Source organism: Lepidochelys kempii, chromosome 1 (assembly GCF_965140265.1).
Source record: "Lepidochelys kempii isolate rLepKem1 chromosome 1, rLepKem1.hap2, whole genome shotgun sequence".
Classification (NCBI taxonomy): Eukaryota; Metazoa; Chordata; order Testudines; family Cheloniidae; genus Lepidochelys; species Lepidochelys kempii.
In genome coordinates this window covers 318,182,971-318,196,613 of record NC_133256.1, presented here as the reverse complement: position 1 = coordinate 318,196,613, position 13,643 = coordinate 318,182,971, and the positions used below count along the sequence as shown (strand labels likewise).

The 13,643-nt window shown below is 38.4% G+C and overlaps 1 protein-coding gene across 11 annotated transcripts in view; it reads left to right on the top strand.

Moving 5' to 3' along the window:
• TAFA5 (TAFA chemokine like family member 5) overlaps positions 1–13,361 on the top strand; it is a 592,535-nt gene extending 579,174 nt beyond the window's left edge. For 5 of the 11 annotated variants that reach the window (XM_073328349.1, XM_073328337.1, XM_073328341.1 and 2 more), the window contains one exon: positions 11,095–13,361. Coding sequence is in view for 2 of the 11 variants with exons in the window: in XM_073328352.1 (XP_073184453.1) it covers positions 11,095–11,103 (9 nt within the window). In the remaining 9 variants the exon portion in view is untranslated. Of the gene's footprint in view, positions 1–5,245; positions 5,325–9,694; positions 9,788–11,094 lie in introns of all 11 variants that reach the window. The other 6 variants (XM_073328350.1, XM_073328338.1, XM_073328343.1 and 3 more) reach the window with 3 other exon arrangements.
• The last annotated feature ends 282 nt before the right edge of the window (positions 13,362–13,643 follow it).

Here is a 13,643-nt window from a genome sequence, read left to right as displayed (position 1 = left end):
GAGCTCAACATGCTTTACAATGTAACATCCCTATTAGGTAGGTAAGTAGTAGTGTCTCTGTTTTACATATGAAGAATCAGAGGCACAGAGAGATTAAGTGACTTGATCAGTGACTTGCAGGAAATCGGTGGCAAAGCCAGGGGTCCAAAACAAAGGTCTCTCGGTTCCATTTCTGTGTCTTAATCACAAGACCATTTTCCCACGCAAAACAACTTCCACTTGGTTAGCCACTCTATGGAGCAAATATTATAGGGAATTACATTGTGACTGTTTCAGGCAAAACCACCAAGGAAGCAATATTTGGATTGCAAAAACTACAATACTCACCTGCTGAAGTGAAAAAACAGATTCACAGAGCCAGAAGAGTACCCAAAAGTCACCTACTACAGGACAGGCCCAACAAAGAAAATAACAGAACGCCACTAGTGTCACCTTCAGCCTCCAACTAAAACCTCTCCAACGCATCATCAAGTATCTACAACTTATCCTGAAGGACGACCCATCACTCTCACAGATCTTGGGAGACAGACCAGTCCTCGCTTATGGACAGACCCCCAACCTGAAGCAAATACTCTCCAGCAACCCCACACCACACAACAAAAACACTAACCCAGGAACCTATCCTTGCAACAAAGCCCGATGCCAACTCTGTCCACATATCTATTCAAGTGACACTTTCATAGGACATAATCACATTAGCCACACCATCAGGGGCTCGTTCACCTGCACATCTACCAATGTGATATAGAATCATAGAATATCAGGGTTGGAAGGGACCTCAGGAGGTCATCTAGTCCAACCCCCTGCTCAAAGCAGGACCGATCCCCAATTAAATCATCCCAACCAGGGCTTTGTCAAGCCTGACCTTAAAAACTTCTAAGGAAGGAGATTCCACCACCTCCCTAGGTAATGCATTCCAGTGTTTCACCACCCTCCTAGTGAAAAAGTTTTTCCTAATATCCAACCTAAATCTCCCCCACTGCAACTTGAGACCATTACTCCTTGTTCTGTCATCAGCTACCACTGGGAACAGTCTAGAACCATCCTCTTTGGAACCCCCTTTCAGGTAGTTGAAAGCAGCTATCAAATCCCCCCTCATTTTTCTCTTCCGCAGACTAAATAATCCCAGTTCCCTCAGCCTCTCCTCATAAGTCATGTGTTCCAGTCCCCTAATCATTTTTGTTGCACTCCGCTGAACTCTTTCCAATTTTTCCACATCCTTCTTGTAGTGTGGGGCCCAAAACTGGACACAGTACTCCAGATGAGGCCTCACCAGTATCGAATAGAGGGGAATGATTACGTCCCTCTATCTGCTGGCAATGCCCCTACTTATACAGCCCAAAATGCCATTGGCCTTCTTGGCAACAAAGGCACACTGTTGACTCATATCCAGCTTCTCGTCCACTGTCACCCCTAGGTCCTTTTCTGCAGAACTGCTGCCGAGCCATTCGGTCCCTAGTCTGTAGCGGTTCATTGGATTCTTCCGTCCTAAGTGCAGGACTCTGCACTTGTCCTTGTTGAACCTCATCAGATTTCTTTTGGCCCAATCCTCCAATTTGTCTAGGTCCCTCTGTATCCTATCCCTACCCTCCAGCTTATCTACCTCTCCTCCCAGTCTAGTGTCATCTGCAAACTTGCTGAAGTTGCAATCCACACCATCCTCCAGATCATTTATGAAGTTATTGAACAAAACCGGCCCGAGGACCAACCCTTGGGGCACTCCACTTGATACTGGCTGCCAACTAGACATATATGCCATCATGTGCCAGCAGTGCCCCTATGCCACGTACATTGGCCAAACCAAACAGTCTCTACACAAAAGAATAAATGGACACAAATCTGACATCAGGAATCATAACATTCAAAAACCTGTAGGAGAACACTTCAACCTCTCTGGCCACTCAGTAAAAGACTTAAGGGTGGCACTTTTGCAACAGAAAAGCTTCCAACACAGACGCCAATGAGAAACTGCTGAGCTTGAATTAATATGCAAACTAGATACCATTAACTTGAGTTTAAATAGATACTGGGAGTGGCTGGGTCATTATACATATTGAATCTATTTTTTCATGTTAAGTATCCTCAGACCTTCTTGTCAATTGTCTAAATGGGCCATCTTGATTATCACTACAAAAGTTTTTTTTCTCCTACTGATAATAGCTCATTTTAATTAATTAGCCTCTTACAGTTTGTATGGCAACTTCCACCTTCTCAGTATGTATATATAGATATATATAAAATCTTCTTATTATATGTTCCATTCTATACATCCGATGAAGTGTGCTGTAGCCCATGAAAGCTTATGCTCTAATAAATTTGTTAGTCTCTAAAGTGCCACAAGTCCTCCTGTTTTTTAATCCAGATTGTGTTCAGGCAAAGGTTTAGGGTTTGGATTTGATGTTTAATCGTGGCTATTATTCAAGTTCAACTACATCTTGTGAGAAATTCTCATGAGATTTCAGCCACATTTTAGGTAACATTAATATTATTAGCTATTCAGCACTCCAAAGTGAACTAGTGCTTTATAGGATAGAACAGATTGCTGACCTAAAGAACTTCCAATCTAAGCAGACCACACAGCGAGAGCTGGATGGTGGGTTTTAATTCAAACACTACCTCCTTTGAGTTGAAAAGGGTTCAGATTCAAGTTTCCAGTTTGGGTTTCTCTCCACTGCTGAGTATCATTATGTGATTAAACAAGAGGCTCGTTATGTACAAAATCAGTGAAATATTATTCTACTATTGTAGATAATTTTTCCATTTATAGGGACATGATCAACTTGCAAATCACATTGTGCCTGAAAATTCTATATTATTATTATTGTAACTGAAGGAAGAAAGTAGGAGAATATTCCTAATTTTCCCCCCAGTCTACTCTCTGCATTTGACAGCACTACTTAGAACTACTTAGAAAGTTCCACTGGAATTGAAGAATGTACCAATTCTCTATCCTTAAAATAGGGAAATTTATTCTAATCTTTCAGATGAGTGGAATTCTTTGGGTGCCTGCTGAATGTTCCCTATAGCTTAGTAAAAGACACTTTTACACATCAGCAGAGAAGCAGGAAACCTCTTATTAAAATGCCCTTTAAGGATTTTAAAAATAAATTCAGGTTGCACTGCTTAAAGGGTGTTGTCTTAGAACAGTGGTTCTTAACCATTACTGCAGCCTGCACCCCTTTAGTTCTCAAAATATGTTCTCGCACCCCTTCTCAAAAATCATTGAAGTAGGTCAGTTCTTTAAACCTAGATATATTTTTGTTTGTATATTACAGTAATCGTTAAAAAAGGTATAATGTTAATAAATACATAAGTTTGATGAAACAAAGTAGTTGTACTTACGTGTCTGTGCTTAATTTGTGTTTTCGATGATTTACCTTCTAAAAAAATCTGGCATGTCTCACACCCCCAGAAAGGGCATCTCACACCCCCAGGGGGTGCATGCCCCCCAGGTTAAGAACCACTGTCTTAGAAGCTAGAGTCATTATTTTAAATTAGTCAGTTCAAAAGAACTTCTCATGTTGATAATGTCTGTTTAAGTTGTTTTTTCTGAGGCAGGGTTTTTTTGTCATTGACCAGGAGGGCCAAAGAGTATGTTAGAGGGAAGCTGTTTGGGAATCTTTTTATCAGAACCCTCATGACTCTGTACTGAGCCAGCCCTGTACTTCATGTACAGCCTCACCAATCCTTCCCCTGTTTTTTCCCCAATTAGACCTCACTTCTTCTCCTGAAATATTATTACAGCTTTTCACATCCACACCCATGAAGAACATTCAGTGAATAGTCTTAATAAGACCATCTATTAATGCTGCTTCATTATCTGGCTATCCTATGGAGTCATGTAGTGTGAAATATCACCTGCCTCTTTCCCCTTTTATCTATAGGAAATATGATATAGCATCACCATGACATGGCTAAGTCAGGAATATCAAAGTGTGTTCTAAATCTAGGGTTCCTGCACAAGCACTTGGTTGTGTCAGCTACACCACCAATCATCTATGGGGCAGGTTCTAATAACCTTACACATGCTGCGGAGTTGGCTCTAGTACCCTTGGTCACCTTATTCTGTGAGTAGTCCCACTGATTTCAAAGAGTAAGGTCCAATACAGCCTGAGTAAAGGTATCAGACTCTGACTCCCAATACATTTAAAGTTTTCATAAGAACAAAGAAGAGAAATATAACCATAACTTTTATACAAAAGGAAGAAAAAAATATGACAGGGGAAGCGGGAGTGATGTTTAGGAAAAATATTGGGCACATCTATTATTTGAATTCTAGTAAAATTATTGATATGAGGTTGTGGGGGGAAATATATGTCCTAAGAGCGATAGGAGCCACAGCCAATTGTTATTAGCACATTAGTTTCCTATTCCCACAGGCAAATCATTTTTCCTTTTTGTCGCTGATTTGAACGGGGGATGTAGAATAAGCAAACAATCCATGATAAAGAAAAGTCTTCTTGGAAGAATACTAACAGATATAGATATCCCCAGATTTCTAACTTATGAAAAAGCAATATATATGTATGGAAAGCATGTCTGGGGATGGACGACATAATGTGTGAGGCTGATCTTTATAAACATTCATCCACAAACACATTCAATAGGTATGACCTACCCTATTACACTTTGAATACAGTGGGAGCGAAAAGCTGTTGGACTTTTTAAAATGGCCTGCCTGGTGGCTAGTTCAGTGACATATAATAAATATACATCTTTTCCAAATAAACCACGTCGGGCTGGGTTGTTTTTTGTTGTTGTTGTTCTAATAGCTATAGTCACTTTAAGCCTTTTGTCCTTTTGTGAACGTTGAAAAATCAATTTGCATAAATGAATAGCATGGGAGAAAGTGGAGGGAAGGAGCAATACTGAATAAATTGTCACCAGGGACTGTGGCAGTTCAGGTAAATGCAACAGGGTGGTATTGCTGCTAAGATCATCACAAGAAATTTCCATTTTTATTCCTGTGAAGAGTGAGGTGCCTTACAGGGCAGTGTCGGGTTTTTCTTGGGAGTTTTAATGTTTTCCATCTCTGTTGTGGTATTATTCATGCATGGTTATTCAGAGTCCTAGAACAGACAGCTGCAGCAGCAGAGGGCAAAGACATGCTATTTATCTGTCTTGCAGTCAATTGCTGCAAAGCACTGGGACTGTTTCCGTTATGAATACATTTTCTGAGGCAGAGACTGGCCAGATACCTGTATTCATCTTTGTAAATTATTTTTTATTGGTTTTTTTTTTCCAGACTGTAGTCCAAGCAAGAAACAAAAGGAGCCAGTGCTTAGATACTACGGTGAGGAGCGCTGTATAAAATCCTAAAATAGGTAGATGGAGCAAGACTGTTTTAAAAGGCAATTGAAAGTGTAAAACATATGGGCAGGACAAGCCTTTTAGCTGTTACCCAACACAAACCCCTCAATGGCCACTTATAACTGTTTGGACTCTGGAGAAGGTCCAAAAGGTAGTGTTGGACAAATAGTAGACAGTTTAGATGTGGCATTGTGGAATGCAAAGACAACAGGGGAGGTGGATCAGTCCTTACTTCTGCTAGCCATCCGTTGGTCTCATGTAAATTAGGCTCTTGGCTGTCACAGTAGAAAACTACAGCTTTGGTTCACGTTCCCTGACTTTCACTTTCTTTCTGAAAACTGAGAGTGCAACCCATGTGAAATTGCCAAACCTTTGCCAAGATTGGGGTGGAATTTTTGGCACATTTATGGATTCCAAGTGAAATAAAAGCTCAGTCCACACATGCTCGAAAACTCAGCCCTGGCTCGGAGATCTCTTGCGAACCTCGTTTGCTGGTTTGTAATCAGAGTCCCAGATATGTTGTCATTAGTTCAGAGCCTAGTTACTATGGTGGGAGATAGATACTTTGGTGGAAAGCTCATCTTGTTACTTTAGATAAGGAATGCACCACACATTTCCAACCCCTGTTGTTAACTCATTTTCCTTTAATATCTGTCTTTGCTATCAAGAATGAACCATTAACTTTTCTTAGTTTTATACTTTATTTAGTCATGCATTTCCCCCCACTCTTCCCTCCTCCCTATGGAAGTATGTAAGAAGAATCAAGTTCAGTATGTTAGAATTGCTTTAATAAACAAAAATGGTTAAACCATCTAAGAACTATAATAACACTTCTGTCGCTATGTGAAAGATTTGGTTTGGTTTTTCTTATATTGTAAATGATGTTTTAATAGACATTCAGGAAAAAGGCTGCTAAGTTATTCACTACTTTCTCTCTGACATGTCATGGGACATACTATAGATGAGGGTTGTCACAGTTCATGGCAACTACAAGATGTATTTCCTGAGTGGCACAAAAGGGCACCCACTCTCAGCTTACAGCTCCCCAAATGTTGCCTCTTTTGGGTGGAGACATGTCTCTTTCTCTCTTGACTGGGGTATTTCCAGGCTGGACAGTTGCCTTTCCTTCACTGCGTCATTCCCAGCACAGACAGGTTGCCCTAGGACACCTGCTTGCTTTCTCTTCAGAGACGGATAACAGTGTAATTGCTCCAGATATAAATTACCACACAACTCTTTCTAAGCAAGCTTACAAGCATTACAGAGAAAACATATTGATAATAATAAAAGAACTTGCACACATGCTAATAAGCTTACCAGAGTTCATCCCAATACTTACATGGGCTCTGGTAAATGCACTCTTTTAATACCCACCCTAGGGGCATCATCATGGTTGCAAGTTCATCAGAGCTTCAGCTCAGAACAAGCACACAGTCTTATGAGGCCCCAGCTGGTCAACTTCTTCCAATCCTCCCCTAATAATTGGGGCCCTCCGTGGATCAGGGGTCCTGTCTGTTTGCTGGAACAGGAAGAAGCCCCTGGGGCAGGTTAACCCCAGTTTTTTATCCAAAAGTATTTTCTTTGTCTGATGGTCTCTGAAGAATCCAGTTTGAACTCTGCATTTCTCCCAGAGGGGGGTGACTTCAGAGGGTTGATAACGGAGGAAGTTTGTTAGCATCCCTCCTCCTCACTAGAGAAGGTACATACAGTGCCACAACAACACATACACACATGTGTTTTTAATGCTATGTACCTCAAAGATATTAATGCTAATTCAGTAAAGTTTAACTTAACTCACTAAACTTATCTTAATTGCATAAGGTTTGCTCATGGGATATTGTCAAGTCTGCTACCAGGGTGATTTGGACCTAGCTACATATAAACACACAGAGCTTAAATACACTACTATGGTGGTTAGATTTGATTAAAAAATGATAGACATTTGTCAGTTCAATTTATTTGACTGACAAGTGCAAGAGTTCCCCAAATTATGATCCTCTTACTATAAGTAGTATAGAGACAGATGTGCTGGGCCATTTTTTTTAAATAGCCTCTAATTTTATGCCCACTGTAGTATCAGTTACTTGCAAGTGCAGATGGTACCTGATCCAAAGCCCATTAAATCTATCTAAAAACTTACTTTAATTTCAGTGGAAAAACTCCATTAACGTCAGTGGATTTGGGATCAGGCTGTAGGTATCTAAATATTATTAGATAATTGCCCCCTCAGTTAACTGCAGAAACAAAATGTGGTCCCTTTATCTGTTCTGGAGTTTACGTACATGCACACACAGATAAATACATAGTTATGTAAGACAATAAAAAACCCATTGGGAAGAACACTGCTTCAATAATCTGTGGAGGGGTATCTGTTGGGGCAACCTGCTAGTATCAGTTAATTGGCTAAAACCCAAATGTAAGGCAGGGTGGAGTAAAGACTCATAGTAGAGGACACGTGAGAAGTAATATTGCAGGAACTGGACAGTTATGTGGAAGTAACTACTGTAGCTTACATTGCATTGAGAGTTTCATAATTTTGCACTGATTTTGTAAGTCACAGTGCTAACAGTGGGATAAGATCGTCTTTTGTGTAGCATAGGAAAAGGTGTAAAATTTAGGGATTCCCTGGTGGTGGGGAAGAGTTGAGACAACTCTTGACAAATCCATTCAACTACTTGCATTTTACAATTTAAATCAAGGATGGTGAGTGCTCTGGCGGAGAAGTATTTACAAAGCACAGGAACTCAGGCTCAGCCCTTGTAAGGAGTGTAAGTACTGCGGTAGCTCTGCCTCAACTGGGGAGGGAGCTTGGAAACTCTGCAGGAGGCTGAGATGTAAGGGAGGAGGAAGACAAGAGGAAGACTTGGCAGAGGAGGGGGAGACAACCTTCCCATATTCCCTTCACTTTATATTCTACATATTGGTGGGGAGTGGGATCCTTCTGTCTAGTGGGCTGCTGGGTGATGGTTTATCAAGAGTTGGTTGGGAAGTATGCTGCTAATGCAGATTATAATAATTTTATCAATACCCTAAGCATTGGGTGCAAATATTTCCAGTATGCCATTCAGAAAATGCGATCTCTGCAGCAACACAGAAAACCTATATTAGGGAAAGCAAACAACAGAAATGTAGGATTATTCTTGCCAGCATGCACTGGCTGAAGTGTATCAAGCAAAGCAGAACAGTTCTTTTTAGAAGGACTTAAAACCTACTTTGTGAAAATTTGGGGTGAATTCTTGTTCCATTGAAGTCACTGCAAAATTCCCACTGACTTCACCAGGGTCAGGATTTCATCCTGTATTCCTAACTTGGACCTGTGAACACATAAACAGATCCAGGGTTGAAGCTTGAGCCAGGGAATTGGAGCCCAGGATTTTATTACCTCAGCTGCAAGGTTTCAGATTAGAAAACCAAAAGCATTCTCTAATGCTAAAAGCTTTTACATTCTTAGTTACTTATTTTATAACTTGTATTGCAATCTGTGTCAAACTAATTAGTAGCTGTATGAGGAATTGAAGATTAGTCAGGGTGGGTATTCTGAATAGCTTTAAAGTGTCTCTTTTTTCCTTTAAATTCATTTTCCAACACCGGGGATCTGGTTGCAGGGTTGAGCTACCAGGGTATATGGTATAAGAATTCCGTTTATTCCAGTCATTCAGGGGCCTACTTTTTTCTCTTTATTAATTTGTATGGGGTGTGGTGATGATTTGTAGATCATGAAGAATGAAGAGAAGGGAGGACAGCATGGAGATGAGAAGCAAGTTTGCAATCTCTCTTCTCCTCCTCATGCTCTCTCCATCCTTTTAATTTACTGTCTCCACTGTTCCCTAGCATTTTACAATGTAGAATCCTTCCCACTCCTCTCATTTTATCTCTTAAAGCATTGATACCATATTCACAGAGAAAATCTGAATGTTCAAAGTGGAGGCAGGGATAGCAAGGCAGGAGACTTTTAAATCCATGAAATGACAAAGCAATAGATTTCTGCAAATGAGTGTGGTTGGATCTGAATGTATCTCCATACTGGGACGCACAATGCAGTTTATGCTGTTGCTTTTAGTTTTGGGTTATTCCAGCATGATTCAGAAATCATGAGCTAGGTCAGCCTAATCCTTCACAGAATAGTAGCTTACTTTCACCCTAATAAGTCAGAGAACTCCAGCTTCATGTGATATCCTGCATAAAAATTATTCCTAGACTTCAGAATTTTGTACTGATGCTAAACCTCGGCAATGGGAGAATATTGGAAGACCAGAAGGAAGGAATGTAAATGGGAAACAAAACATTTAACTGAAGCAGAACTTTAACATAATTTCTTCTTGCTGAATGTATATATAAAACAAGAGAATATACCTCAATAATCATCCAGGTTTTTTGCCTTCAGCCTGTCTGAGGCCATGTGGTTTGGAGATCTGATCACTAGTCCGAAAAGAAAAGGCTGTTTTCAAGATTTCTGGGGTGTTTTTTCCTGGAAAAGGTGAGAGGATAAAAGCAGAAATCTGTGAAATACACTTTATGCCTTATAGGGCAAATATATACAGAGAGAGAGAGAGAGAAATGTTTCAAGCTGTTGCTAAACTGATTTGGAAGCAGGTATTTCTTTCATTTACCTCTCCAAGGGGTAGGTTAAAAAATAAATCTAAATTTCATACACGACTTGAACCAAGGAAATTGGATTTTCTTATTTATTTTGTTCTTTCGCATACACTTTTAGTATTTTCTGGAGTTATGCTTGGTATTTCTATCAACAATGAGAATTTTAACTACTGAGAAATGTCCGAAAACAAAGAAGGAAGTGTTTGAACATTCAAACAGCATTTTGAAGTAATCATGTTTCCTCAATACACCTCAAAACATTTTTCTCTGAACAATGCCTGTGTATTTTAGAAACAATTTATAAACTGGTATTTTTGGTGAGTTTGTCCAACAGCCTTCTTGTCATATAAACACTCCATTTCTTTATCTTTATGTTTATGCTGTCTTTCATTGTTCTCATTTTATCTTTAGTGGGCACTTTTTTGTTCTGTTTTTTCTCTTTCAAACTACTATCTCTTTTCTTTCCTTTCATTTTATAAGGTTTTTCTATTCCATTTTTCTTTCCTGAGGTTCCTGAGGCAATGATTTTTGCAGTTTCATTTTTTTTGTTTTTAAATCTCTATAATTAAAACAAGTTTCTAACTACATTGATCATAAATATACTTTTGTATTAATTTGTACTTGTAATGGCATCACTAGAGGGCAGTATTGAATAAATAAGTGTGCTGAACAATGCTATGAGAAATTAGAAGCAGAAAAGCCCCTAGTAGAAACATACTTGCATTTTTTATTAAATATAAATACTTTTGGATTTCAGTTTTTATCAAATCCCATTTGTACAGGATAGAAAGAATCATAAACTTCATAATAAAGCATTTATTCGATCATTTTATATGTAACTTAATACAAAAGAAAGAGAATTCTGTAAAGTTATTAGAAAAATGGATGGGCAGGGGGCGTAGTAGACAGTAACAGTTAAGCTGTTGTAAACTATTAATTCATAACATTGTCATAGAACTTTAATTTTTAACTAGACGTCATGGTTAAAATTTCATACAACAAATAATGTATATAGATTATATCAGTGTTGTTTCCCAGAGAAAATGTTTGTGGTAACAAATAAATATTTTCCAAATCATTAACTTCTTCCTTGGAATCTCTGTATGGTATATTTTGAAATAACGGACAGCAAAGATAACCAAAAGTGGAGAGTAAGATGTTGACTCATTTGTTCTTGTTGATTTACAGGTCTCCTGACAAATGCAGCAGCAAAGAATCCTCGTATGAGTGGTCTAGGTTCTGTGTGAACTACTTACCTTAGTCAAGTTTCACTGCTGTGGATCATCATCCATTATATGTCATCAATTCAACTGTCTGTTTCTCTATATCTCATAAAAGACAGCATAATTCCTCTACATTATGAGCTAAAAGTCTGTTCTACCATACTAAGGAGCATTGGACTAAGGAATATAGATATAAGAGATACGCTTGGGCATTAGCAATACACAAAGTTCCTGGTTAATGTTTCATCTGCGTTATACACCACTGCTGGACTCGATGTTACCTACATGTTTTGATCTGAAGAGTCTACTGCACTGAAGAGTATTCATCCCAATCAGCCTTAGAGAAGACTGTTTTGTCTATGGGAGGACACTGAGGTGCAAAAGAGAATCTCTTCTTGTGCCCTGGACTGTCTGAATTGCTTTTATTTTCTTATACTTTCAGTATATACAATAGACCAAAGAGCAAAATCTATTTTAAAGTGGACACAATCTTACTGTTAACAGAGCTATCTGGGTTAAATAGTAGGGTGGTCTCCACAAAGACATGATTTCAACTCTCACAAAGCTGAGATGTTCCTATACAGCAGAAGTCTTTATGGAACACTGCAGTAAAAACTAAAGTAGAAAATTACTCTTGAAAAACCACATTATAAACAACGAAACGGAGCATGGAGAGAAAATGGCGTATGTTTGAAAAACTTTGATGAAACAGCTACAAACTGTCTACATGGCACCTTTATTCCTCTGTACTTAGATTGACTTTCTCGTACTAAAATCATTTTCAGTTTTAACCGGTTAAACATGCCTCTTCTACAGTTCCATTTTTGATAGTTAAAATTGGATAATACAGTATTTGCAAAGAGCATGTTTGGTCATCCGTGGCCTATGTCTCATCTGATACACCATTTAGCACCAGAAAGCAAATTAAAGAAAAAAAAAAGTAACACTTGTTTGAAAGAGATCATTAAATGTATTTTGAAAAGCCTAAAGTTATATATTTAACAGTTTTTATATGTTGTATATTTGTAGAAAATCCTATGTAACAATTAACGTGATAACTCTGACGGTCATGACAAATGGTTCAGAGTTAAGTTGTGTTTTATTACTTCAGTTGTCTCTGAAGTGACAGGTGTCATTTGCTTTCTTCCATTAGGGCATTCTGGATGTAAAGCATGACCAGAGAGGATTCTGTAGAAAAAGCAAAGAATAATGTTGTTTATATTACATAAATGCATTCAACCATTGCACTGTTGGAAGGCATTTTTTTGGTCTTTATGTACTGGTAAAAATAGAGTGTAAAATATTTTAATCATGGCTTTCCATACCAAGTTATTTCTCTCTCTCTCTCTCTCTCTCCTTCTCCCCACCCTTCTCTAGATAATACAGTATAAAAGTCAATTTGCAGCCTGTTCCTTGACCCAGATTCAATGTTTTACCTCATCGTTAGAAAGCCCACTTTTTTGGCATTATCAGGTAGTGAAAAGTTAATGCAAAGACAGCATAGAAAAGAAGGGAAATGAAGATAAAAAGATCCCTCACTCCCTATTACCGTACCTTTCTATATATGTTTGGTACATACTGATATGATGAAATCAACAAATGAGCTTAACTTCTTCCTGGCAAATGTATTCCAGTTTTAATGATTCTCCAAGTTTCCACTGTAGTATACTACCTAATACTCCAATTAACTTTTAGTACTATGCTAGTTCTATGCTACTAAAGAAAAATATATAGAGACTGTTCAAGCAGCCATAGATAAAAAATACAAAAACAAAAAGTTATTTTTTTTGTAAGGCCTGTTCCACTATTCAGGCTTATTTAATACACAGGTTGCAGAAACCATGAATTATAGGTGACTGTGTCTTTTGAGTAAAATAAATATATAAGAATTTCTTATTTAATCTTAAGTTTTTTGACCAGTATCAAAGTAGCAATTCCAGGCCAGCCACTTGAAAAGTGTTATGGACTGACTGCACTATAAATGACCGATGTCTGGTTTGAAATGTCATGCAATAAACGATGGTAAATACATTTACTGTACTACTAGAACTCAAGAGCCAGATCCCTCACTCCACCAATTTTCTGTTTTGTTTCAGTTTATTTTTAAGGGAGTGTAGTAGCCTTATTTAGTAAACACAGAAAAACTAAAGATGTTACATTTTTGTTGCTTTACAGTATTCAGTTTTGTGTTGGTTCAGCTAAATTATGGAAATAAAGAAAATCCTTTTATAAGTGAGACTTTTGTTCCCTGATCGTGATGTCACACAGAGAATTTCAGTAGAGGGTGCTTGCGGGTAGGGGAACAGAGAAGCAGATTCTCACAATGAAATAGGTGAAAATGTTCAGTACTGGAAATTGAAATAATACCCTACATTTGCAAAATTCCTAACAGTTTTGAGCACTGACATTTTTGGGTGCCCAGTCTGAGACAAGCACCGAGTACCCATTCTCTGGAAATTAGGCCCCTTTAACATGTCCTCAGATTGGACACCCAAAATCACTGGTCACTTTTGA